The sequence below is a fragment of the Punica granatum genome, chromosome 6, assembly GCF_007655135.1.
Source record: "Punica granatum isolate Tunisia-2019 chromosome 6, ASM765513v2, whole genome shotgun sequence".
Lineage (NCBI taxonomy): Eukaryota > Viridiplantae > Streptophyta > Magnoliopsida > Myrtales > Lythraceae > Punica > Punica granatum.
This window is the reverse complement of record NC_045132.1, coordinates 25,779,518-25,804,769: the sequence shown is the minus strand read 5'-3', so window position 1 is coordinate 25,804,769 and position 25,252 is coordinate 25,779,518. Positions and strand designations below refer to the sequence as shown.

General features: G+C 42.5%; 5 protein-coding genes and 1 long non-coding RNA gene across 10 annotated transcripts; 4 read left to right on the top strand and 2 right to left on the bottom strand.

Annotated features, from left to right (window-relative positions):
• Window positions 1–379: 379 nt before the first annotated feature.
• Window positions 380–3,220, top strand: LOC116211331 (CBL-interacting serine/threonine-protein kinase 10-like). Of its 3 annotated transcripts, none has more exons than XM_031545661.1 (2): window positions 380–525; window positions 1,118–3,220. In XM_031545661.1, exon 2 carries the CDS (start codon window positions 1,547–1,549, stop codon window positions 2,939–2,941), a length of 1,395 nt encoding a protein of 464 aa, XP_031401521.1. In that variant the 5' UTR covers window positions 380–525; window positions 1,118–1,546; the 3' UTR covers window positions 2,942–3,220. The 3 variants fall into 3 exon arrangements, with proteins under 3 accessions (XP_031401521.1, XP_031401523.1, XP_031401522.1); XM_031545663.1 differs by lacking the exon at window positions 380–525 and adding an exon at window positions 553–595; XM_031545662.1 differs by lacking the exon at window positions 380–525 and adding an exon at window positions 575–705.
• Window positions 3,221–3,763: 543 nt separating this feature from the next.
• LOC116211333 (transcription repressor OFP17) lies at window positions 3,764–4,594 on the top strand. The gene has a single exon (XM_031545665.1). It carries the CDS (start codon window positions 3,815–3,817, stop codon window positions 4,427–4,429), a length of 615 nt encoding a protein of 204 aa, XP_031401525.1. The 5' UTR covers window positions 3,764–3,814; the 3' UTR covers window positions 4,430–4,594.
• A 397-nt stretch (window positions 4,595–4,991) lies between these two features.
• On the top strand, window positions 4,992–6,737 carry LOC116211332 (structure-specific endonuclease subunit SLX1). Its single transcript, XM_031545664.1, has 4 exons — window positions 4,992–5,237; window positions 5,346–5,484; window positions 5,595–5,728; window positions 5,820–6,737. The coding sequence occupies exons 1-4, from the start codon at window positions 5,092–5,094 to the stop codon at window positions 6,475–6,477; spliced, it is 1,077 nt and encodes a 358-aa protein (XP_031401524.1). The 5' UTR covers window positions 4,992–5,091; the 3' UTR covers window positions 6,478–6,737.
• Window positions 6,738–7,528: 791 nt separating this feature from the next.
• On the bottom strand, window positions 7,529–11,134 carry LOC116211329 (beta-glucosidase BoGH3B-like). Of its 3 annotated transcripts, none has more exons than XM_031545660.1 (10): window positions 10,984–11,134; window positions 10,466–10,722; window positions 10,168–10,372; window positions 9,984–10,074; window positions 9,729–9,874; window positions 9,172–9,415; window positions 8,981–9,085; window positions 8,700–8,882; window positions 8,397–8,601; window positions 7,529–8,291 (listed from the first exon to the last, which is right to left on the bottom strand). In XM_031545660.1, the coding sequence occupies exons 2-10, from the start codon at window positions 10,683–10,685 to the stop codon at window positions 7,804–7,806; spliced, it is 1,887 nt and encodes a 628-aa protein (XP_031401520.1). In that variant the 5' UTR covers window positions 10,686–10,722; window positions 10,984–11,134; the 3' UTR covers window positions 7,529–7,803. The 3 variants fall into 3 exon arrangements, with proteins under 3 accessions (XP_031401520.1, XP_031401517.1, XP_031401519.1); XM_031545657.1 differs by having other exon boundaries at window positions 10,962–10,996; XM_031545659.1 differs by lacking the exon at window positions 10,984–11,134 and adding an exon at window positions 10,823–10,946.
• A 1,066-nt stretch (window positions 11,135–12,200) lies between these two features.
• Window positions 12,201–12,716, top strand: LOC116211336. Its single transcript, XR_004157647.1, has 2 exons — window positions 12,201–12,408; window positions 12,514–12,716. It is a non-coding gene; the product is annotated as an uncharacterized LOC116211336 (long non-coding RNA).
• Window positions 12,717–12,869: 153 nt separating this feature from the next.
• LOC116211324 (abscisic-aldehyde oxidase-like) lies at window positions 12,870–18,822 on the bottom strand. The gene is made up of 10 exons (XM_031545651.1): window positions 18,603–18,822; window positions 16,461–18,128; window positions 16,073–16,332; window positions 15,757–15,966; window positions 15,418–15,636; window positions 14,305–15,273; window positions 14,023–14,118; window positions 13,842–13,940; window positions 13,572–13,761; window positions 12,870–13,261 (listed from the first exon to the last, which is right to left on the bottom strand). The coding sequence occupies exons 1-10, from the start codon at window positions 18,805–18,807 to the stop codon at window positions 13,044–13,046; spliced, it is 4,134 nt and encodes a 1,377-aa protein (XP_031401511.1). The 5' UTR covers window positions 18,808–18,822; the 3' UTR covers window positions 12,870–13,043.
• Between the last annotated feature and the right edge of the window lie 6,430 nt (window positions 18,823–25,252).

The window sequence follows — 25,252 nt, the reverse complement described above, 5'->3', positions numbered from 1 at the left end:
TTTTGTTTTTTCTAACCCAGGGGTGTCCAGGCTTAGATCGATTAATTTTCGGGGCTCTGTGAACTCTCGGCGTCGTACAAAACGGGTAATCACGTCAAAGGCGTTCTGGTGGTCCGAAGGGATTCGAACCCAGGATCGGGTGTAAATTTAGGCGTATTTTAATCATTAGATTAAACCACTTAGAGTTTTAAAAAAAAAAATGGACGGTTAGATGTTGACGGAAATTAAATGACCTCGTTGACACGTGCAATTTGAGCCGTTGGATGGATTACGATTATCGTGGGAATGCTGCACGGGATCTGAACCCCTTCTCCTCTACTTTACTTTCTTCAACTAATGATCCAACGGGATCGGCATGAATCCCCTACTTAAAATAATTTAATTAATTAATTAATTTCGAAAAAATAAAATTTTAATTTTTCAAAATAATAAAGAAGCAGGAAAATATCGTCCAGACCATTTCCGTCTCTGCTTCTCATTTTCCCTCCGGTCCTGGTCTTCCTCGTCTTCTTCTGAGAAAATCAGGTAATTCAATTTCACCTCATCGATTGTCGGTTGTTCGGTCCCTCTTGCCCTCCTTTCTTTGGGTTTGCAGGTTTTGATTTTGATTTGCGGCTGCATGGCATCTAATTTAATCGTCCATGGATGTGGAATTTGTGCATTTCTTTGGATGTTCTGTTGATGTCCGATTGAGAGGTTTAGCTGGTATTAATTATTATCTGTGTTCATCTTCAGTCTGTTCATTTGACTGCTCCAGCTGTCGTGTCGATCCCATACTTTTGTTTTTTGAACAATCCGATGGTTTTATGCCGTCTGCCTATCGTTGGGCATGTAAAGGGCTCGTTCTGCTGTTGCTCGGTGTGGATTGTCTGTCTCTTTTTGGCTTCCTCTTTGATTCTTCTATCCCGATTTCTGGTTAGCATGCGTAGCTGGGAGTTGGAAATTCGTTAGTATCTGCTTCATATCTGTCTCTTTGCTTCTGGGCATCCTCTTATGGGGCCCTTTCATCAGTTGCAAGGACCAATTACGCTTTGCTGTTATTTTAGGCGCATCCGCATCTTGAATTCTGGAGATCGTCCACTGCAGTAACTATCATCGCATTTACTCATGTTTTCAGGTTCAGAAAGGGGCACTTTTTGAGGGCTGAGGACATTCCCGTGTAATCTTGAAGGAGATTTGTTGGAGACCCTGGGAGGGAAGGGAACATAGCTTCTCTCCCCAACCACGTGACGTCTGACCACACTGGGAATGCTGGAAAAATGTGCCTATTAGTTAAGATCTCCGCTCCTGTTATTCACGAGTTCAAGTCACCACGAGAGGTTTAGCTCGGGCTCCTCACCCTTCACAGGACTGGACATAGAACTCCCAGCTCCTTGGCTCTCTCATCACAGTTTACTTATGAACCAACAGTTTGTGATGCTATACCTGTTGTTCTAGTGCAAGACCATTCTGAAGACGGTTGAGCCACTCTTGTTGTGAGATTACTCCTTCGTGTTGTCCTGGGAGGGTCCGTTGTAATATTGTACATTAGGTCTTGTAGCTTGGTATGGAAAATAAGCCCAGAGTGTTGACTCAGAGGTATGAACTGGGAAGGTTACTTGGTCAGGGCACCTTTGCAAAAGTATACTATGGGAGGAGCCTGGTAGGGAACCACAGTGTTGCCATTAAGGTGATAGATAAAGAAAAGGTCTTCAAGGTCGGTCTCATGGATCAAATCAAGCGAGAGATATCTGTGATGCGAATCGCTAGGCACCCTAACATCGTGCAGCTGTATGAGGTTATGGCCACCAAAAGCAAGATTTACTTTGTCATGGAATATGCGAAAGGAGGGGAACTTTTTGACAAGGTGGCAAAAGGGAAGCTCAAGGAGGATGTTGCTCGTAAATATTTCATACAGCTCATCAATGCAGTTGATTTTTGCCACAGTAGGGGTGTTTATCATCGAGACATCAAGCCGGAGAATTTATTGCTGGATGAGAATGAGAATCTGAAGGTGTCCGATTTTGGATTAAGTGCTCTTGCTGACTCCAAGCACCAGGACGGGCTACTTCACACCACTTGTGGCACCCCTGCGTATGTGGCACCTGAAGTGATCAACAGAAGAGGCTATGATGGGGCCAAAGCGGACACTTGGTCTTGCGGTGTTGTGTTGTTTGTCTTATTGGCAGGGTATCTCCCGTTCCATGATTCAAACTTGATGGAGATGTACCGGAAGATAGGCAGGGCAGACTTTAGGTGCCCCAGTTGGTTCCCTACAGAAGTGCGGCGGCTTCTATCGAAGATATTGGACCCGAACCCCTGCACCAGGATTTCCATTGATAAGATCAAGGAGAGCTCTTGGTTTAGAAAAGGATTAATCTCGAATAAGCAGGTCAAGGCAGAAGCAGAGAGCAAGGTCGCGGGTGCATCTGATATGAGCACTTCGGCAGGCTCCTCTGAGTGTAGCGGTGTCACTGGTGATGGGAATCTGGTGCAGCAGGTCAAACCCCCGAGCTTGAATGCTTTTGATATCATTTCACTTTCCGCTGGATTTGATCTGTCGGGTCTGTTTGAGGTGGACCCTCGGAAGAGGGAGACTAGGTTTGCTTGCAGGCAAACTGCTCCAGTAATCATATCTAAGCTAGTGGATATGGGTGAGCGTCTGAGATTGAAGGTGAGTAAGAAGGAGGGAGGTCTCTTGAGACTGGAGGGGCTTAAGGAAGGCAGGAAGGGAGTCGTAGGTGTTGATGCGGAGATCTTCGAGGTCAGTCGGTCCTTCCACCTGGTGGAGCTCAAGAAGTTCAGCGGAGACACTTTCGAATATCAGAGGATGCTGAGAGAGGGTATGAGGCCGGCCCTGGACGATATAGTTTGGGTATGGCAGGGAGAAGAACAGCAACAGCAGCAGCAGCTGCAGCCACTTGTTGAGCAGACACAGCCAGAGCAGGAGCCCCAACAATAATGAACAGACTCGCGAGCTTTTTGCCTTTTCCGATTCATTCATTCCGACTGACCGACCTTACACACCTAGAGCTGCAAAACCAGCTCATTTTCCATGACTTGTTTGGCCTTTGCCACACATATATATATACTGTACATGTAAAAATTCAACTGATGCTGTTTTGTCTGGTGTATTAATGGATTGCCATTTGATCATTTGCTGACCCAGACCCACCTTTTTGAACATTCACTACTTCTCTGTGTATAGCATTGTATATGAGAAATTATGATGTGTTTGTTATACAGTGATAGATTAAGTTACTGGATCCAATCTTCCGTAGTATTCGGTAAATTATGAGACCTACTCGGGAAGTGATGGCAGGAAGGCTTTCAACATCACCAGCTTTCCACATTCAAGAACTCAGAAGACCATCAGTTTCTTACAATTGGTAACATTGACGCAGCAGTTTCTTTTGAAGCCCGAACTCTTATCTGTACATTGATCAGTTCGATTTTTGACCCATACAAGGTACGTCGAAGACATAGCGGTTTTGATATGAACACCCGACCATGGGCTCCAATGGTCCCACAAAGAACTGTCGGGACCTATCCGTATCCGATCTGGCTATACAAAATAGGCGTTAATTAAGACAATTGAATGTGAACCACAGAAACTGGGTTGCATGTCTTCTCCATTTCTAAACTCTCTCTCCACCGTCTCCCCTTTTAATGAAGTGAATTCCACTCTAAGCACATTAAAAATCATTTATATATGTATACATACATACATACATACACATATATATGCTCTGTGGATTGACCAAACTTTCATTTATCCGATGTTCGCTCCGACCAAACAACCATTATTCCTTGAGGCACACTCATTCATCAACTAATGATGAGACCATCATCGGTTGCTTTCAGATCCAAACTGGTCTATCCATGCAGAAAAGCACTACACTTGCTTGTCTTCAAATGCAAGCTAATCACTAAAAGACGAGGAAAACCGAGGCTCCTCGCTATAAGACCACCTTCCCTACGTTCTTGCCGCGTCGGGTCGAGAAGGATTGCTTCGGCGTTGATTTCTGCATTCAGCTGGGGGTCGAAGAAGATGGTGGACCGATCACTGACAGATCACCTCGAGAGCATGATCCCTGCTGCATCCGACGCAGGGCGTGACAGGCTGCTGCAGCTGCACTTCCCTTCACAGCTGCTCACCTCTCCTTCTTCTCACCGCTCCACGGAGATAGCCAAAGCCTCTCCAATAGCTGGTGCCAGCGACAACTTTCACGAAGACGCGTGCAGGAGCTTCGAGAACTACCTGGTGGAGATGATCGTTGAGGAAGGGAAAGTGAGGGATCTCATGGATGTGGAGGAGCTTCTACACTGCTGGAAGAACCTCAAGTGCCCCGTCTTCGTCGACTTGGTGTCCAGATTCTACGGAGATCTGTGCGAGGATCTCTTTTCCGCCACAGCGAGCGATGACGGCGAAGCTGCTGCGACTCCCTGAACCCAGTAGAGATCATCGCGGACATCTGTTACTTCTCTATCAATCTTCCGACTTAATCCCCGATGGAAGATACATACAATTTGATGTGATGCAATTTGTTTAGTTCCTTATTGTCTAATGTATCAAGCCCAATCAAACAAATATACACTTTGCTCTTTACTGATAGATGTTAAAGTGGAGAGTGAATCATTATCATTAGCCAAGCCTAAGCATTATAAACTCGACCCTTTAATCATTCTATTGAAGGAAACACCTTTTCCTTCATATTGGAGGATGCCGACTCGCTCATCGTAGCATTTTTTCGGCAAAAGTAGTAATCCGGTATAGCATGCTCGATACAAAAGCTACATATCACGTCATGCATATGTTTCGAAATGGAAAAACGGGATTCAATATCGTGGAGAGAGTTGGAACAAATTTAAAGAGGTAGAGGACTCGAATGCAAACAAAAGAGAGATTGAGGACCACATCGAATAAAGACAATAAGACTGGGACCGAATCCAGATATTCCCCTTTTTTATTTTTTATTTTTCCTTTTTCTGTCAAGTTATAATTCTAACGGTCAAATTTGGGAGTGCCGGCTGCTTAGGGATTGCATTTGCAGGGAAATCTTGTTCTTGTCGTCGTTCCTGCTACTGTTGAATCGATCAAGCGAGAGAGAGATGAGGACAAGAAGGGAGGAAGGTGAAGAAGAAGAAGAAGAGGAAGGTGGCATGGCGGAAGAAACGGAAAGCGGCAGCAGGAGATTCTATGGCTGCTACCTGTTGGTGTCTTTGAGCCCCCGCCACAAAGGACAAACCTATATCGGGTCGGTCCCCTTGTCCCCTCCTCCTCTCCTCCTCGGTCTTCTGGTTAATCTTATGAGATTTACCGATCTAATCGAATCAGATCAATCGCCGGTGTCTTGATTTTGCAGGTTCACCGTGAATCCGAGGCGCCGCATAAGGCAGCACAATGGTGAGTTGAGGTCAGGAGCTTGGAGGACTAAGAACAAGCGCCCCTGGGAGATGGTCGTCTGCATCTACGGCTTTCCGACTAATGTCTCCGCTCTCCAGGTCGGTCTGATCACTCGGACTTTTCTTGTTATACTCTTCCTGCTATCTAACTTTGCTCGACCGAAATTATCGTTCGCTAATCTGATGCCTATTTCTCTGCTGATTTGCAGTTTGAGTGGGCGTGGCAGCACCCGAGAGAATCAGTAGCAGTAAGGGAGGCAGCTGCGAATTTCAAGTCCCTCTCGGGAATTACCAATAAGATTAAACTCGCATATGCGATGCTTACCCTCCCGCCATGGCAGAGGTAATGTTCTTTTTACCGTCTTTTGCTTTCGATTTTAGGTTAGGTATGCTATTACTTAAAAATCTATTCGTTTGTTATCTGTGCGTTTCAGTTTGAACGTCACCGTGAACTACTTCTCGACAAAGTATTCGAAGCACTCTGCTGGCTGTGCTAGTTTGCCCAAGAAAATGAAGGTTTGTATTTGCCCGATGGATGAGCTTCCGTGCTATGTCGATAGGAGTTTGATCCAGAATGACAATGAGTGGGAAGATTTTGGTGAAGCCAGCAGTGAGAGTGGGTCTCTAAATGAGTTGGTTGCAGACGGAGCAGTCCATACTTCACCTGCTGATGAGCTTGTCGAACCTAGTGAAGCAAACGGCAGGCAACAATTAACAGAAGCGCCGCTTGTCGGAGCTCAAAGTGGATCGCAATCTTGTTCTGCAAATTCACCCATGCGGGCCTCATCCCCCATTATGCCCAATCTCTCTTGTTTGGAAGATACTCAGAATGGTAGGAGTATGTTTGCCTCTATCCAGGAGTTTGGTGTCAAGTTGGACCAGCCTCCTGGAAATCAAGCAAACATGCTCGATAAAGTTCAAGGACCAACAAGCAGCAACCCAGTTGCCTCCAAGGAAGTTGAGATAATAGAATTGATAACGCCACCTCCTGATCCCAGAAGCAGGAGGTTGCAGGGTAAGAGGAGAAGAGTCTCCACTGTGTGTCCAGAGATCATCGATTTGACCAACTCTCCCGTTTTTGTTCAACTGTAGAATGTTGTACCATGAGCTATCGCAGCTGACTGGAAAAAATAAAAGTCCTTAGCAAATGTTGTATGTATTACCAGCAGCTGTGTTTCGACTTTTCAATTGATGACTTATTGTTTCCTGTGACTGCAATCATCATCCCCTGTGCAGGATGAGTTTTACTGGGGGCATGGCTTGTTGGCTATAAGCATACCATCTTGGTGTCTGCTTCTTCAATGTAATGTCTTTGTCAGTTGTGAGAAATAAAAGAGTATTTGCTGCACGAATGACGATTGCCTTTCCGTGTTCTTCCTGGATGCCTCTAGTTGTAGTACAGCCAATGGCCACGACTTCTGGTTTCAGTCAAGAAAGAGGTTATTGGTGCTTTTTGTCATGTTGCCTTCATGATGAAAAGCAAGAGCATACATGCGTGGAAACAAACGAGATTCTGGTAAACGATCTAAAGGAATTGACAGACCAATCGATCAAGCAGTTATGTGATGGCTACCGTTCTTCGTTATATAATCTCTCCGATGACTCCATGTCTTCTAAAATTATGTTCACTAACAAGACCGAACACGAACAATTCACTGATCTGCTTTACATGGTTGTTGCTTTTGCCTTTTTGTAGTGCTGGTTTCTGTTTTGGAAATAAATGATGGCGACCACCCTTTGATCATCTTCTGATTTCTCATTCTTGCTCGTCCTATTTCATTCATTCATAACAATGGCACGTCCAGACTTGCATCACCAAACTGGCATTCTGCAACATAATTGCAGGTTTCTGTGGATTGATTTGATTTCTCCGGTGTTTATCATTTCTAATGTTCAAAAAAAGTTAGCGATCGGTCTAATGGCCCCTGCATCACAAGGTTCTGCATATATCTCCTCCTTGTTAGCGCTGTATTTCCGACTTGTCAAGTCATTTGAAAACTGTGAGCTTAACTTCTTCCTAGTAAGATACAAATTCCATATGAATGTGGTGGCACGGTTTCTTTTGAGTGCGAGTTTTTTTATCATGACAGGTTAATAGTCGATATGATGGGCCTGTGGCTTTGTTTTTTCAGTGCTCGAGTCGAATGGAACATAAATGTTGAATAATTTTCCTCTATATTTTCCCAATGGACGACCATCGGACCTTCCCACTGTTAACTAATTATATCTCCTGTAATCGAAGTAAAAATAATCAGACGCCTACCCCCAATGGACGACCATCGGACCTTCCCACTGTTAACTAATTATATCTCCTGTAATCGAAGTAAAAATAATCAGACGCCTACCCACAATGAGCTCCTCCATGGGAGGGAAAGAGTAATACTACTAAAAAATTCGTGGATTGTTTGCTTGGCTTCTTTAGTCCTTCTTGACACCCTTAGTTGTGAGTCCGAACCCGAAGGGGAAAAGAGGGTCGTAGTGATCATCGCCAACATTCATGGGAAGCTGATCCACACTCTTGAACCACGTCCTTGCAAGCTTCCCTGTGAAGCCGTAATCCCCAAAGAGGACATCTGCTACTCCCTGCCCTTCTGTTCCGGGAAGCCAGGCAGCCACAAGGGCATCTATCTTTGAGACATAAGGCTCAATAACCACCGGGCGGCCCGAGACAATGACGACCACACACCTGACAGCCCCACAGACATTTTCTATGGTACTTGGGCCAGGTTCAGAGATGGTCAGGTTCGTGCTGTCGCCGTTAGTCTCTGCATATGGTGGCTCGCCCACGACCACGACAGCATATGAAAACTTGTTTGACGTGACAAAGTTTGCATCAGGGTTCTCATTGTAGACCACTTGAGTGCTCGGATGAACTGTGTTCTTTATTGCTCCGAGGATCGTAGTTCCTGTAGAATTGAATAACAATAGAATAATTACATCCTGATTCCAAAGTTCCTCTTGGATGGGATTTAGAATGGAATTAGCTTGAGGCGATCGTTCTTGAAACTAACCGGAAGTGATATCGTTGCCCCCTTGGCCTTGCCATGTAATAGTCCAGCCTCCACATTGGTATCCCAAGTTATCGGCATGACTTCCTGCCACGAGTATCTTCAGGGCTTTCTTTGGAAGAGGAATCAAAGGCTTAGAGGCGGATTTCCCATTCTTCAGGAGCACCAGTGATTTCCTTACAGCTTCCTTTGCCAATTCTCTATGTTCCTGCCAATATACCATTCGAAGTCGATGCAATCTGTTGGAAACAATCTTTTGGACTAGGAAAACTGATAAGGGACAGGAGCTGAACTGAAGAAACGAACCTGACTTCCCAGTTGATTGGCAAAACTGAGATCTGCCAACGGGTTCTCGAAAAGCCCCATGGTGAATTTAACCCTCAGGATCCTTCTGACTGCATCGTCGATCCTGCTCATGGGGATGATCTTCTTGTTCACCTGATCGGTCAGGATATTGATGAATTCCATGAAGTTGTTCGGAACCATGATCTGCCCATCAAAAGCGAAGTCATATGAGTAAAATAAAAGAGCACTTCATCTTATCAGGGTAGGAACTGATCGAGCTCATAAAATTAATCCAAACATACCATGTCGATCCCGGCACTAACTCCGGCCTGAACCGAGTATGAGTAGTTTGCGTGGGGAGGCGATGTGATCCTGTCGATACCCTCCCAGTCTGAAATCACAAATCCCTGAAAATAATAGCCATATTGCTGTTCAAAATGCCAGTTTCAGCTCGAAAAGGACATCATTCGGTGAAGAGACTATCTCCCTTTACCTTGAATTTGAGCTTGTTCTTAAGATATCCAGTGACGAGAGCCTGATTAGCGTGCATCTTCTGCCCATTCCAGCTCGAGTAGGAGACCATAACTGTGGCCACTCCCTTGATGATGGAATCATAGTACGCGGGCATGTGGATGCTCATGAGCCCTTCTAAGCTGATCACGGTGTTGTTCTCATTTATGCCTCTTGTAGTCCCACCATCTCCAACGTAGTGCTTGGCACATGCCGCAACCTTGTCCCTGATCAATCAAAGCAAATAACCGAGCATGTAAGCAACCGAAATTACCTACTAACTAAAGGTAATAAATGACAAGGGGTACGAGAGGGCGGGAAATTAAAGTTTCACAGCCTGACGTTGCCATCGCACAAACATTCGAATTCTGCGAACATGTCATACTAGCGTGAGGATCACTACAGAACAGTACAGATGTTCCACCAACATAGAATTTTGTCCTGAATTAAATACGTGCAAGTGTGTGTGACAGCACAGAACGTAATATAAAATATCAATGTTAGGTAGAGGATTTCATGAATCTTCAGGATGGCTCTTACTTTCCGTCAACAAAGGGGACGCCCTTTCGAGCATTAGCTGGGATCTCTCCTTGCAAACCCGGGATTATCTGAGTCATCTTCTGCACGATCGTATGGTCCTCGCTGTAGCTCTCGTAGCATCGGCCCCATCTCGGGTCCCGGCAGACCTGCAGAAGTTACAAGCACATCGGTCAGTCATTAGATACAGACTCGTACCTCCTCTTGAACATGAAAAGAAAATATCAGCTCAAAAGGGAGAGTATTCGAGTCTTTTACCGCAATACACGGAGCAAAAACATAAGGGATCCCTGTCGCTCTGACTTCGAGAGCTGTTGCTTCTCCGATCTTCTTGATCAGTGCAGGATCCCTGATTCCCGAAGACAGAAAAAAGGAGAAAATCTGAGTGAAATTCTGGCTTGATGATACATTCATGAAATTCAATCAGAATGCAAGTGCTTGCCTTGTGACACCAAGCCCGACGTTGTGAGGGAAGATGGTGGCATTGTAGACATTATTGTGGCCGTGCACCGCATCGATCCCGTAAATCATTGGAATCCCGAGACGGGTCGATAGGGAGCCCTTTTGGATCTCATTCACTGCATTCACCCAAGTCGCAGCAGAAGCCTTCGGGGCCGGAACACTTCCTCCTCCACTCAACACACTCCCTGCCGACATTATATAAACACATGTCAACATTGAGAAATGCCACTCTAATGAAATCAATCCATATACTGGCTTCTTTAAGAATTTTTACTTACCAATGAAGTAATTCTTCATCACATCGGGGGCGGCAACCATGCGTTCGATCTGGGTCATTTGGCCGATCTTCTCGGCGAGGGTCATCCTCTTCATGAGGTCCTTGATCCTAGCACCCATGGGCTGTTTCGGGTCCTTGTACTTCACGTACATAGCTTCGGAAACCGCCATTAAGCTGCACAGCAGCAAGAACCCTGTAATGGGTATCAAGAACCTCCTCATCTTGCTGAGCAGCCCGACCGGCTTCTTGACTTTGAACCTTCGCAACCGAGCAATGCAAGTGAGAAACAAGCGGTTAGCTACTGAGCTGCTGAGCTCTAAGCAACTGCTGGAAGATAAACGAGGATAAAGGTGAGAACTTTAGCAGATCTTTTGCAAGGTATAAGTGCATTCAATGAGGCCCATGACTACTATGGCATTGAATGGCTTTAACATTGTCTGAGCCTTACAATAACAGTTTAATGGAGAAAGAGACAAGAGAAGAAGAAGGAGGAGAACCAGTGATCTATTATTAACATACGTTGCTCAAGCTGAGAGAGAGAGAGAGAGATGAGCAGAGCAGAGAAGATAGCCGTTGCAGATAGTGACATATGAGATGAAATGGTGGTGGCCCTCTTCTTATAGAAATTGGTCAAAGTTTTTAATTGATTCCCTCACCATTACCAAACACAAAAGCTGGATTTAACTATTGTTTCTTCCCGACAGCGGAATAGCATAGATCCCTTCTTTCCAGAACCGGATGAATTTGAAAATCTGGGCTGTCCGTGCAAAATAATATTATCCCACGTTCTATCCGTTAGAGAGAGTTTCCGATTGAAAGAACTCTTTATACGACCCGATCGGATCTTATTATCTTATTGGTTGCACGTTGTAAGATTTTCCATTAATAAATGTCTTTGACAAGTTGCTTTATTTCCGCTCAATGTATAGTATTAGCGCCGTGCCTCAAATGGATGAAAAAAGTGACCCTGTAACTCGCTCATGACAAAAAGTTACCATGGATCATTCCCGTTCACATTCAACCCACAACAAACAATTGTTAGCATATAATTTTCTCCCTTTTTCCCTCTTCGTGAGGTAGCCTTACCCCGACCGCGTCCTAGAAAGAACAGAACTAGCTGTCGGTTATCGTTAATGCGTTTCGATCGATATCAAGACGGTACACATTTCAAACTTCTAGACTCGATGCGAGCAAGAATTTTTTGTTTTCAACACCTTCTTTTTCTTCATTTGACAAATCAATTAAAGAGATCGACGCCTTGATCTTAGGAGCATGTGCGGGGGGATGCAGTCTCGTCTTAATTGAACAAACAACTGGATTGGGGCACGCAAAATAACGCCCCAAAAGCTCTGCTTGCCTGCCTGCTCCATCGTTTAAAATGAGTTCCAATAAAAAAAATTTTGCCCGTTAAAGCTGCCGACCCTTTAACGTTATTGAACCATAACGTTATCATTATTATTATTATTATTATTATTATTATTATTATTATTTCGACCTTTTGTAACTTTTTGCTGCAGAAAGTGACGTGCGAATCAGATTCCTAACGATGATGATTTATATTCCACCACCTTATCTTATTGGATGGTACAATATATATGTACAATCTCCCTGTCATTGATAAAATCGTATCATTCACGCTTGTTCGCTTTCATTAAGAAACACGTCAAAAATAGCAAGCAATCATTCATACGAAACTCACTTAGCACAAACTCCTTTCTCATTGTTATTATGTGCTATCTCCTTCAGTGGCGGAAGGGACTGCATCAATCGTTAGCGATGGCATCCCACCGATCAAATATTGGATATATATTATTTCCCAATAACAATAAAATCAATCACCAACACAAATATTTAAAGTAAAATCGCGACTATTGATTGTATCTTCCCACGACATCCACACCACGTTCTCGTCACCAGCAATGTCCTTCCGGAACCTGACCTCTCGTATATTTAGTATTGATGTACCTTAGCTTTTTCTGATCCAAGGGGAGTTGCTGATTTAAGTCTTTCCTTTCTTGATGGTGTGCCTCCTCCTCCTCTTATTTGCAGAAGTCTCGATGATTGGAGCTACGACATCGACCGTTTCTTCTGCATGAGGCCCAAAAAGATGGCTGGTAGCCCCAATAGAAAAAGGCTTGCAGGCCCAAGTGGTCAGTAGGTCCATGCCATGGACGTCTTCTATGTACAGCGGATTCCTTAATCAACTCCTTTCATAATGCTTATACTTTAAACCGGTCTTATTAATTTTTTAATATCGAAGTTAGAAATTATCCTTTTGATCCGAAACGATAATACCGGGGTACTTTTGGGGTCGGGGACGCTTGATAATGGTGTGATATCTACGAGTAAGCGCATCCGGCATTTCCTTGGGTGCAGGAAGCTGATTGTAAATGCTTTCGATGAGCGAACGCTGATGCATTACGAAAAAGGAATCAGCGTGCATATATATGCAGCTCTATCTTACACCGTATGCTTATTGAAGTATACATCCAATCCCACACGGCATCCAGTCATCAAATTGAAAAGATCTCAACGTCCATGTCCCATGCAAGTTTTCCAGTATGCTTATCTTTCTCGATTCACTTCCCGGACATCCTCCAATGTAAGTACCCCTCGATGCTGTCTAGCCCGCAAAGACCCTTGACGATGGGCAAGGTCGCTGGGACATCCAACTGGAATGGCGAATCGGTTGTGTCCATGCCGCTCCATGAGAGTAACTGTCTCCTTGCTTCTTTGATCGCTGTTCTCGTCGCGCAGTGAACGGAAGCTGCTAGGAGCAGAGGTGGCTCTCCCGAAGCTGCACAATAAGTTTTGCTTCCGTCATTTACGATTGATTCAAAGGGATTATAAAAGAAGCAGTTGTCTGTGTGTCTAGTCAAGCAAATCCACTATCCAGTTTTATGTCAAGCAATACGTGGAGTAACTCCCGATATAGCAGTAAAAGCAAGACGTGTAGGCAGATCGACTCATCAAGTTCCCATTGAAATAGGATCCACACAAGGAAAAGCACTTGCCATTCGTTGGTTATTAGGGGCAACCCGAAAACGTCCGGATTGATATGATACGGGCAATTGTTATAGCACGGACAAGCGAGATGTGGGCAATACCTTTAGAGGAAAGAACCCGTCCTTTATGATGGCCGCTGTTCAGAACTTCGACATTAAACACTCTAGGTATAGTGTCTAACGTCGGGATTTTGTATGTCCATGTGCCATTGGTATTTACCAACCCTTCAGAATTTGTAGTATATTCTTCGAGCATGAAGAATCCGATTCCTTGAACAAATGCACCCTCGATCTGCAGAAGAAGTGACCAAATCAAAATGAAGCAGACATCTAAGGTGCATATGATTGGTTTCTGATTCGGAAGTCGCTGACCTGCCCTAAATCGACTGCAGGGTTGAGGCTCTTCCCACAGTCGTAAATAATATCGGACCGAAGTATTGTCGTTTCTCCAGTCAGAACATCTATCTCAACCTGTATGAGAAAGTCGTATCAGGGAGTTAATATTGAAATATTTCCGGCAATAGCAGTTTCATGATCAAAGGCAAAAACATGCCTCGCTCACGGCAGCGCCATAGTTGAGATACCGCATCAAAATCGATTCCGGACAGTAGAAAGCACTTGCTGACAAGCTGACAAACTGCAAATATGCCTGCAAATTTAATGGAAAGAAAGAAAGGAGAATCACACCGAAAGACGACATAAATGATCAAAAACCAAATAAGTGAAGGCTTCTTGAGAGGCCCGGGGTTACCTGGATCAATGGCCTCGGTTGGCCTTTCGACGTTGTAAATAAACAAAACCAAAACATATTGGACTTGGGACAAGTTTTTGTTACCTGTTCAATCAGCACCTCCCAAGTAACAGATCCCATTTGCTCGCGCAGGCTATCCCTTAGAGGACGCAGCCTCTCGACCAGAGTATCACAACAGAGCTTAACCGCCTGACAGTTCGCTTCTGAAGTCGTGCTACCTGCAGTCCAGCCACCTTGAATTACACTCAAGGTATCGGTCTGTACAACCCGAACTTTCTCCAACAATTCCATTGGCCCATCGCATTGGATCAAACCCAGACCAAATGCCACCATCTGCTTTACTTTAGTCCACAGCCCCTGGCCTAGCTCAGTCCCTCCGACTTCCACAACCACGGACCCATCACTCAACACGCTGACCTTTCCAGGAGTAGGTCTCACTGTCACTTCATAAACAACAGGCACTCGAGAAATCCCCCTTTTTATCCACTTATTATGTATATTGAACTCCTTTACTTCCTCAGCCCGTCGTGCCAGATCGGAGGACGAGTCCAACTTTGACCATATCGAGGGCCCTGTGTAATCCTTCGGGGCACCAGCAGCATTGCTCCCGTAGAACAAGCTGAGGCTGTCGTATGTGTGGATATTAACGTTTCTGATAGCATCAGGTTCCATCAAGAGGGCAGACGCCACATGTTCGATCACAACCTCTGCGATGAACGACCCCTGGACCTCCCCTGGGGCCCGCATAGCCGACTTGCTGGTATGGTTTGTCTTGCATACTTTAAATTCAAAGGACAGGCTGCCCCAGTTGTACTTCTTGAGCGCGCCCACTATGTTCTGGGGAACTATGGGGCTGATATCAGCAGAGAGCCCTGCATTGATTAGTACGTCGAGATGCAGAGCTGTGATCTTCCCATTTGACTTGAATCCGACGCTGTAAGTTATCTTCATTGGATGCCTCCCTCCAGCCAGTATCATATCAGTTTTCCGGTTGAGATAAGTCCTGACAGGACGGTTCAGTTTTTGAGCTGCAACTGCACAGGCCGTCGCAACCTAAAGAAACATCAGAATCTTCTTAGGTGTTTAAGAAACAAAGTTGGTTAAAAATCCAGAACTAGAATCTAAAATAAAGATTCTGCTGAACAAAATCATTCCATAAATCCAGGAATGTGAGAGGATCATCTATAGTATACTCACTGGCATGGACCTCATAGACTTTCCACCAAATCCACCGCCGACTCTTCTCGTTATGACACGAATATTATGTTCAGGAACTCCCAGACATCTTGCAACAGTGCCATGTAGAAATTCAGGGCACTGCATCGAACTATAGATCACCATGCAGTTGTCTTCGTCAGGAATAGCAAGTGCACTCTGATTCTCCAAGTAAAAGTAGTACTGAGACCCGAGCTGAATCTGCAACCCACAATCTTTTTACTCCATTCTCCAATTTCCGAGATAGAATGAAAAACTTGAAAGCTTTCTCAGTTTTCCCGAACACAGAAAAAAAGAAAAGGAGAGACGTGAAAAATGTACCCGAGCTGAAAGGATCTTGTGATCGGCTTCTGCCATCCCTTCTGAGAAGTTGCCAACTTGCTTGGGCTGGAGAAAAGAAGGAACCTCAAAGAAGCTTGATCTCTCAACAGCATCTTCTACGGACAAAATCGGTGGTTCCAAATCTTCCGTGTCATAATCAATAAGCGCAGCTTCTGCTGCCAAATCTGCATTCTTCTGACTCTCTGCGACCTTAAAAGTCATTGAATTGTGACAGACATTTTCTTAATGCATCATTTGATAAAAGAAATCTACGAATGCGGAACAAAACGAGGAAAGAAGAAAATTAGTGGATTACCACAAAGGCGACACGATCACCAGCACAATGAGCAAGCTCATCAGAAAACAAAGCTTCATTCCCTAATACAGTTCGTGAGCCAAGATTTTCTCCACCTGCTGGAATATCTAGGAAGGAAACGACCGAAATTACTGCATCTTTAGGTAAGCGAGGTGAAAATCTGATTCCTTTCACTCTTGCGAGAGGCTTCGTGCTATATATGAAAGCTCCATAGAGACAGTTGGTTGGAGAAGGAATGTCATCCACATACACAGCCTCACCTGTTGAATTGGTTAGAGCAGTGAGATCAATTAATAATCCTAAAACAAAAGATTGCAGCAACTCACTGTAGAATTACGAGGTCCTAGAAATGTAATATGATAGCTGGATGGCAATAAAATAAACTTACCAGAAGCTTGGATCGTGGATAGGGATTTTTTGACGGGTTCCCCGACCGGAGAATATTGCTTATCCACTTCGATTACTTGCTTCCCATATGATAGCTGGGCGGCAACATCTTCAAGCTGCTTCCTATCCTGCTTTATATCCTTGGCCAGACTGTAATTAGCATAGCCGTCAAGGTACTTGGTCATCGGAGCAGTGGACTCGATCAGGGGCACAAGGAACTTGAAAACAAAAGCAGCAGCTAGGCTTCTTCGATAATCAGGGCTCGATATGCCATCTTCTGGGACCACAGTTTCTTTTGCCACTTCAATGGCTTCACGTAACAGACTCAAACTGAGAGCCCTTCCTCCAACCAAAACTTCCTCCAACCTTCTCGCACGCACAGCGTGTTCATGACCGTGAGCACCAAATACCATCCGACAGCTTTTTATATGAATAACTTTGGAGGAATCGCACTGAGAAACTTCGGCCAAGAAAGCAGCATTCAAGTAGGGCAGTGCATTCCCTAGGGGCCGTGGAGCGGCCCGATAGGTTTCAAACAGTATTTTGCTGCTGCGTGATTCCCAGATGGGGATTTTAACGCTCAAAAGCAGAGACTTTGAGTCCAGCGGAGGCCTCTTCAGAAATTCATCCAATGTAACGATCTCGTGCTTGGAACCAGCCAATATATGCACTGATGAGCCCGCAGCAAGAAGTACGGTGACGATATCAGAAGGAAACTTTTCCCTTTGCGCCATCACCAAGTTTCCTCCCAAACTACCTGAGTTCCTAATGTGCCATGAAGCAACCTTTTCCGCGTGATCAGCCAGTCTTCTGAATATATTCCCACTGTCAAGGTTCGGCAAACATTCACTGAAATCCCGCAATTCCTTGATAGATTTAGTTATCGTCACCGCTGCCCCTATCTCAATTCCTGTCTTGTCCTTAGTGATGACTTGAAGTTCAGGGATGTGCCTTAGATCAATGTACCTATCCCAACGCTGGTTTTCCTTGTAGTAGCCCACCGATGTATTACCGACAACTAATTTCACTCTATGCCCTTTATCCATCCCATCTTGTCCAAACAGGCACTGGAGCTCGTCAAGGGTGACAGGACTATACCAATTACATTTTTCAACACCCAACCCGTCTGAAGCCTTTACTTCCTCTTTCAAAAACTCGGGAAATCCCCTGATATCGGTATTTTGGTCATACGGGGGTAATCTACTTAAACTTGCTTCCTTGTCCTCCCCTTTTCTCCAGAAAGTGTTCAACCCCAGATCTTCGATATCTACATCGGCTGCAAAACTCTTGCACGCATCAGCAATGGGGCGGTAGCCGGTGCATCGACAGAGGTTTCCTGAAATAGCCCTCTCGGCTTCCGAGACAGTCAACTTGGAGAATCCCTTTGTCGGTTCTGGTCTGTCGGTTTTCTCGGCATTTACAAGAGCTCCATAGAGAGATATGCACATTCCCGGGGTGCAGAAGCCGCACTGAGAAGCATGGAAGCCCGAGAACCGCTTGTGGATCGGATGGAACCCGTCTTTGGTATTCCCCAGGCCTTCAGTGGTCGTGATAGAACACCCACCTATGCCGCAGAGGAGTGTGAGACACGAGCTTACAGTGTAGTCTTCCACTCGGTCACTTGCAGGATCATACCTTGATAGTAACACCAGGCAAGCTCCACAACCACCTGCAAAAGTAGATGCGAGAGCACGTAAAGATCTCTCTGCCTACACTTCCTGGATATGACAGAAACCGTATCAGCGCCAACGCCGACACACACGCTGCAATAGCCCAAAAGTGCTTCTCTTTCAGTTTCTATGCTGAAAGGAAGGAACTCAGTTCATGACACCCCCGAATTCTGATCGAGACAGATTAACGTGCCACATAGTCAGCCAAAAGTTCCTACTTTTGAGATGTAATCGATGTGACCAGCTGAACTGAATCATGAAAAGTTCATCTTGACATATGGATTCTATATCCACAGATAAAGACCGACTAGGACAAGCTGAAAGTGTCATATAATCATAAAACAGCAATAAATACATCACCCTGCCAAACAGTTAAAAGCTCACAGTATAAATACTCGAAAGAGGCGGTGTCAACAAAAGGGTCGGATGGATTGGACACATGACAGTATCGAGAATTCAGTTGGAGCTCTTACCTTCACCACACCCGAGCTTAACACTCTTGAAGCCAGTGTGCAGCCGCAAGAATTCGAGCACGGTGGTTGAAGGATCAACATCGGAGAGCTCGAACCTCTGTCCATTAACAGCAAAAACGAGGTTCCTGTCTCTACTCATATTAGAAAGCCACGCAGGAAGAAGAAGAAAAAACTGAAGCTGCTGGCTCTTCAACAATTCTAACATATACACTCTTGTCCACAAGGCCACTCGCGATTGCGACACACGTAAACTTTCTTGGACAAAACGCCACCTCAGAGAAATATTCAATGAGTATTACGCAGTCACGTATGAAATTAAAAGAAAATTTTACTGAAATATAACTGTTTTATATTTACATTGCTGTATAATAACAACCGAATATTTTTTCGTGTGACTTGCTCATTTGTTATTGGAATTTATTTATTTATTTTCATTTACTTAATCCACTATCTTTTTTTTCTTTTTTTTTTTTTTGCCTAAACGTTGAATGATGAAGAAATTGTTTGGACTTTTGCGTCCCTTGGATGGACCGAGACCCAAAACTATTCCGCTGATTGTAGGGACCAGCCATTGAAGGGGACGGATCTCTATGGTAATCCAGGATGTATGGTCTAAAAAAACTGCAATGTCCATGAATAACTTTGCATAGAAAAACAACATAGAGTAATGGCGCACGCTTTCGCATGTTGATCTAATGACACCCAATCAAGGATCTTACTCATAGTCTTACAAAAAATATATGTTCTTTCGTCGAAAAAATCTAGACGTAAAAAATTACATTATTCAGCATAGGCTGCATAACGGTTGACGTTTGTCTAAATTGTAGCTCATTCTTTAAAAATTTATATGAGAATGCTCAATATTTCGACTGAGGTCTAATTTCAGCGAACCGTCAATTTTTCTTCAAAGTTGTCGAAAAAATTCACATATCTCACTTTCCATGTAAGTACCGTCATCTCCTTAAGTGAACCACGTCAAATTTTCCGTCAATTTTGGACAGGAATTGACGGTGAACTAGAATAGGAACGAAATCGATACGTTGAGCATTCTCATATAATTTTAAAATGATGAGCTAAGATTTGAGATAATTATCGAAGGGAATTTGATTTTCTTTTCGGAGGAAGATCCTCCGACTCTCTCTCACAATAAAAGTGTCCTTGACTTCTCTGAACATTACGAAAGTTGCCCCTGTGAGTTCTCCGGCAGTGCCGAATCGAACAAAATAGCAGTGCTCATTATCAAATCTTGGACTGTACGACCTAATTTTTTCAAATCTAAATTATGAAAATGACAAATGAACCATACTATTTTTTAAATAACTTTTTTGAACAATACTATCTTTTAAATAAGTTTTTGGTAGGAAATGTAATTATGATATGTTCAAACGGAAGAAATCGTCTTTTCCCCACAAGTTAATAACAAAACATAAAATCCACGCTATGAACATGAGTTGGTTCAAGCGGTTTAGCACTTGTTCTGCACTTCCGCTTAAGTAAGGTCTCGGATTTTAGTCATTGTAAATGTATAAAATTTATGCTGAGAGAATTTTACACTTTAATGGGTCAATCCGGTCTAATTGAATTAGTCGATACTCAATTTCATTTATGAGGGTTCACAAAAAAAAAAAATCCACGCCGCATAGTCCTCTTCAATTTTTGGCAAGGCAAGGCAACGCAGTCTACAAATCCTTCCCAAAATTATTATAACTCAAAAAACAAACAACGTTCTCATCATGAAAAGAAATATTAAATGATCATATCTTATGATGATGTAAATAAAGAAATATTAATAAGATTGTGACAATTAAAAATAATTATGATAATTACTCAAATATTTAATACTCATTATTTTTTGTAATATTTTTTCACGTGATAGGGTCATAAAAAAATTTCTTCTCAATAATGCAGTCAAATGATTGACTAAATGAGTAAAATATGCCAGAAGTTACTAAAAGCAGCTGCTTTATGCGTCATCATGTATAAAAAAAAATATTCCCATTAAAAGGGACACGAGAACTTTTGAATGTAAAAATCAAGATTTATTTTGAATAGCTAAGATTGGACACGCCATCTGAACAATAGAGATTAGAGAGTGAGATTAGCAGTGGCCAGAGGCATGAATTGCAAGCAGTCCAAAACGACACAGTCTTGTTTCTGCAATCGGCCGCCCGGCTGTTAGCAGTGACACGAGAATAGTTAGGTATAGAAAAACCATTATTGATTTTATAACAGCTGGACCGGCCGGCACCTCATCAGAAACATTTAACGGTGAGATTAAATTTTACAGGATGGTTGAATATAGAGTTAATTACACTGGTGGTCCAAAAAAAATTTAATAATGTATCAGGTCGGTCCAAAAATTTTTTTTTGCTACTTGATGGTACAAAATGTTTCAAAGTTGTAACATGATAGTATAAACCGTCAGCTCGTCATTGACGCCGTCAAGCCGTCCTTTACAAAACTGTAAATTTTATACCATAATGTAACTTATGTAAAATATTTTGTACTATTAAGTTACAACTTTAAAACATTTTGCACCATCATGTAACGTCCCACAAAAATCGGTTTTACACATTCAGCGTCGGTTTGACGGCGTCAATGGCGAGATGACGGTTTATACTATCATGTTACAACTTTGAAACATTTTGTATCATCAAGTAGCAAAAAAAAAACTTTTTGAACCAACTTGATACATTATTAAAATTTTTTGGACTACCAATGTAATTTACCCATTGAATATATGAACTGTACGGGCTACGTTGTCTTCCTTCAAGATGCATGCATATTCAAAGGACTGGCTAAGTTTGAGTGAGAAAAAGGACCGATTTTAATGAGAAATATGCCAAAACTGGCTAAAAGCAAGTGCTTAATGCATCGTCGCGTACCACGCGGTCCCATTAGCAAGAACAACACGTGAACCTCTGGATGCAAACAATCGACATTAATTTTGAACGGCTGGGGCAACAAATTGTCCGAACGTTAGAGAAAAACAAAAAATGAAATTTGACAGTGCCCGAAGGTATGGACGACACCGAGTAACTGGCACGTCTTAATTCCGAATCAATTTTTTGCAAACGTATTTCCGAACACGGGGTAGTCATCCAATTAGAGTTTGCTAATAATTTATCAAGGCTTCATGGAATCGTGGATAGATCCATGTTTAACTCTTATGTAAATGAAGATGGAGATTAGTGACAACCTTGTAATTTTGTTTTTTCCTTTTGTCTTGACAACCTTGTATTTAACAAAATTAATCATGACCGAAGTAGGTTTACGTTCGGCTGCTCTGAATTATGAAATCTTTCTTCGGCCTTTTTTTTTTTTCCTGGCCGCCTAGGTTACTCCGAATGTAGCCCTTTGTAATATATTATTTTTTTAGGTAGTGTTTGAAAATTGAGTAAGATTATGTTCGGTAACAAAATTTAATTTTACTTTTTCTCAATTCAACGATATAGTCATTATTATTATTTTTTCTTCAAATTCTCTATCATACCATTTTTTTTATCTATTATTTAAATTAATATTTTACTACTAAATTCTCTCAACTATTCAATACTTTTTCTTCAATTTCAACGTTTTCCCTTAATTTAACAATATAATTATTACTTTTTTTTTATCTTCTTCTTTAAATTTTCTCACATATTTTTTCCAATTATTTTTGTTTTCATCTCTTCAAATCAAACTAAATCAAATTAAATAAAACTTAATTTCGTTACCAAAACTTATGACAAATTGGATTAAATCATTTTTTTTGTTTTTTAAGTAGGAAGCTCTTGTCTATCGTTTGATGTATTTTAGGAGATCCAATGGAACATGACAAACTGTCATACCCTCCAAAAGACCCATCAATTATAAATTATTTTCATTTATTTATTTATTTATTTATTATTATTATTAAGAGATTGTTCCCGAGATGGAGATGGCGCAAGGCCGGCCTTTGAGTCATGACAACGAGGGTGGTCCTGACAAGTTGTTATAGAGGCTGAGGAACTGGAGGGAGGTTCTTGAAGGCGAGGAGGATTTGTTCAAGAGATTGTTTTAAGTAGGAAGCTCTTGTCTATCGTTTGATGTATTTTAGGAGATCCAATGGAACATGACAAACTGTCATACCCTACAAAAGACCCATCAATTATCAATTATTTTCATTTATTTATTTATTTATTTATTATTAAGAGATTGTTGCCGAGATGGAGATGGCGCAAGGCCGGCCTTTGAGTCACGACAACGAGGGCGGTCCTGACAAGTTGTTATAGAGGCTAAGGTTCTTGAAGGCGAGCTGATGCAGGAGGATTTGTTCGAGAGATTGTTGTAGAGGTTGGGGGAGCGGAGGGCAGAGACGTCGGAGAAGGAAGAGATCTGAGGTGGGATGGGGCAGAGGAATGTTGAAGTCGGAGAGGTCGATCGAGGGCAGCCACATGGCTGGTTCAGGGGTTGCTGTGTGTAACGGATTACTAACGGCGTGTCTGAATCTGATCTTAGGCAAGTACTACGGCTAATTGCAACAGTATATCATTGTGAAGGTCCTAAATGCATCAATGGGGATATTAACATCACCATATCAGTAAGTTGTTAATTCCATTAGTAACCTAACCGCCAGCTGGAGAGAGCTTGAGAGAGACTGGGCAGTGGTCTCTTCCGTAAAAGCCTGCACAAATTTAAAATAAAAATAAAAATGGAAACAAACTTATCGAGATGTGTAGACTTAGGAGGGGAAACAACTTAAAATTCTTCAACTATTTTTTAGTTTGACAAGTACTTGTCCAGTGCTTCGTAATGAACAAATAATAAACGGAGCAATTAACCACTAACACGGTGGTCTAGTAGTTAAGCATCAAGCGCTTCACTTGAACATCACGAGTTCGAACCTCACTGAGGACGTAGACCTTGGCACTATGGGGGTATATTATGGGATGGTAGTGGCCAATCCATAATACTTGATTCAGTGGGCCTTAAACTTAATTTACTAGTGTGTTGGTGGGCTATTCTGTGGCAATTAGGTTTCCTTAGTTAGGACAGTCACAACTGGCTAATAACCCGACCTAACCTTTAATTCAGCGGAAAAAAAAAAAGGGAGCAGCTAACTATAAATTTCAAAGGCAAAGACTTCCTAGTCGACCACAAGCTCAAATTCACATTTCACGACAATACATACATGTAAAGAGAAGTCAAGCTCAAGCTACAATGTTCTACTTCGAGAGACTGAATGTGAACCACCAAATATTGCCATATTTAAAGTTAACATATAAGAACACATCAAAACATTTTTCAGCAAGATAGCAAAAGGACAAGGAGTAGGCCACGACAAATTCAGAAATTTATTCAAGCCAGAAGTATTAATTTGGAATTGGACCAATTATGGAGCTAGATGCTAGTGTTAAATAGTACATAGTAAACGGAATGTAATAAAGACAATGATTTTTTAATCACAAATCAAAAGCAGCACGAAAGATTATCTATTTATCTTGAAAGAAAAACATAGTCCTTCAGGATGGTACCAAACCGTTTCCATTCGGCCAGTGTAAACCCGGGCAGTCCACAGTCCTGCATGTGAGAAGCTACAGCAATTACTAGCTCTCAAAAAGGACAGGTTTGGCCTTATAAATTATTGTCCTCATCGAATCCATCTTTTATAAAGTACTTATGAGACACATTTCTTCATCATGTCTAAGAAACAAAAACTGGTGGGGCAATCCCTTCCTCATTATATACATACATATACAACACGTTAGAGAAAATTTGAGCTTCCAGTCAATTAATTTTACCTCATTGTTTGGAGGAACGTACCCATTGAGTTTTGGATATATTGCACCTTATAACTTAACGTTGACAATTATTTTTAGATTTATTTCAATCATGATTTTTTTTTCATGAGGTATTCCGACGTTGACGTTTTGTTTTGTTCTAACGTCTATCCCAGAAAGGCAGCTGACGTCAATTTCCTCATGACTGCATATGATAAATAAGATAAAGGACAGTTATGGTCAGAGGATAGTACATTGTTGCTTTCCATGCTGATGGAGGAAAGTGGCATATAATTATAGGTGCATGCTCGAGAGTTCTCATATGCAAAAATTTAACATGGTATTGAGTTTGTCGAAGAGAAAAGGGATGTGGAGCCTTGCCTCACGTTTAGATCACTGCACCAGATCAAGGGCTTATCTGAAGATTTTACAACAAAATCTAATTACCCCTTTATCCCACTTTCTTCTCCTTTGGAAAGAGTTCTCCTCTTCAATAAGCAAAATGTCTCGAGTTCGTCCAAAATAACACGACCATCTGGCTCATGTTTTGAAGCTGAGAATAAGTGCATGAATGAAGAGCCTCAGTTGCTCTATCCACAAGTGTTAGTTAACGTATAAATTATGACTCCTGACAAAATCTTTCAAATGCAATGCACTACCATTTGTAATGGGGGCCACGATGAAATGAGGAAACACAAAGGCAGCAAAGTTGAGTCGTCTCTGAAAAAGGCACGTGAAATGCTTCAGGGACAATAATTTCTGTTAAACTAGATGAACGTGCACTAGAATTTTTGGGCCCAACCATTTTCTTCTTTTAATATTATTTAGATTTGTAAATAAGAAGCAAGTGGCTTCAGCTTCTAAGAAAAGTCTCCAGCAAAGTGTTTTAAGCAGGTGATTCCAAGTTCT

What these genes read in the sequence shown, in the direction of transcription:
- LOC116211324 (XM_031545651.1), bottom strand. Translation starts at nt 18,807, where the DNA reads ATGTTAGAATTGTTGAAGAGCCAGCAGCTTCAGTTTTTTCTTCTTCTT. An exon ending in TAAGCTCGGGTGTGGTGAAG is followed by an intron (nt 18,129 to 18,602) that starts GTAAGAGCTCCA and finishes CTACTTTTGCAG; the next exon opens with GTGGTTGTGGAGCTTGCCTG. An exon ending in GGGAGGTGCTGATTGAACAG is followed by an intron (nt 14,119 to 14,304) that starts GTAACAAAAACT and finishes TTAAATTTGCAG; the next exon opens with GCATATTTGCAGTTTGTCAG.
- LOC116211332 (XM_031545664.1), top strand. Translation starts at nt 5,092, where the DNA reads ATGAGGACAAGAAGGGAGGAAGGTGAAGAAGAAGAAGAAGAGGAAGGT. An exon ending in CTAATGTCTCCGCTCTCCAG is followed by an intron (nt 5,485 to 5,594) that starts GTCGGTCTGATC and finishes GCTGATTTGCAG; the next exon opens with TTTGAGTGGGCGTGGCAGCA. An exon ending in ACCCTCCCGCCATGGCAGAG is followed by an intron (nt 5,729 to 5,819) that starts GTAATGTTCTTT and finishes TGTGCGTTTCAG; the next exon opens with TTTGAACGTCACCGTGAACT.
- LOC116211329 (XM_031545659.1), bottom strand. Translation starts at nt 10,854, where the DNA reads ATGCACTTATACCTTGCAAAAGATCTGCTAAA. An exon ending in GTCGGGCTTGGTGTCACAAG is followed by an intron (nt 10,075 to 10,167) that starts GCAAGCACTTGC and finishes TTCGGGAATCAG; the next exon opens with GGATCCTGCACTGATCAAGA. An exon ending in TTAGTGCCGGGATCGACATG is followed by an intron (nt 8,883 to 8,980) that starts GTATGTTTGGAT and finishes TTTGATGGGCAG; the next exon opens with ATCATGGTTCCGAACAACTT.
- LOC116211331 (XM_031545661.1), top strand. Translation starts at nt 1,547, where the DNA reads ATGGAAAATAAGCCCAGAGTGTTGACTCAGAGGTATGAACTGGGAAGG.
- LOC116211333 (XM_031545665.1), top strand. Translation starts at nt 3,815, where the DNA reads ATGATGAGACCATCATCGGTTGCTTTCAGATCCAAACTGGTCTATCCA.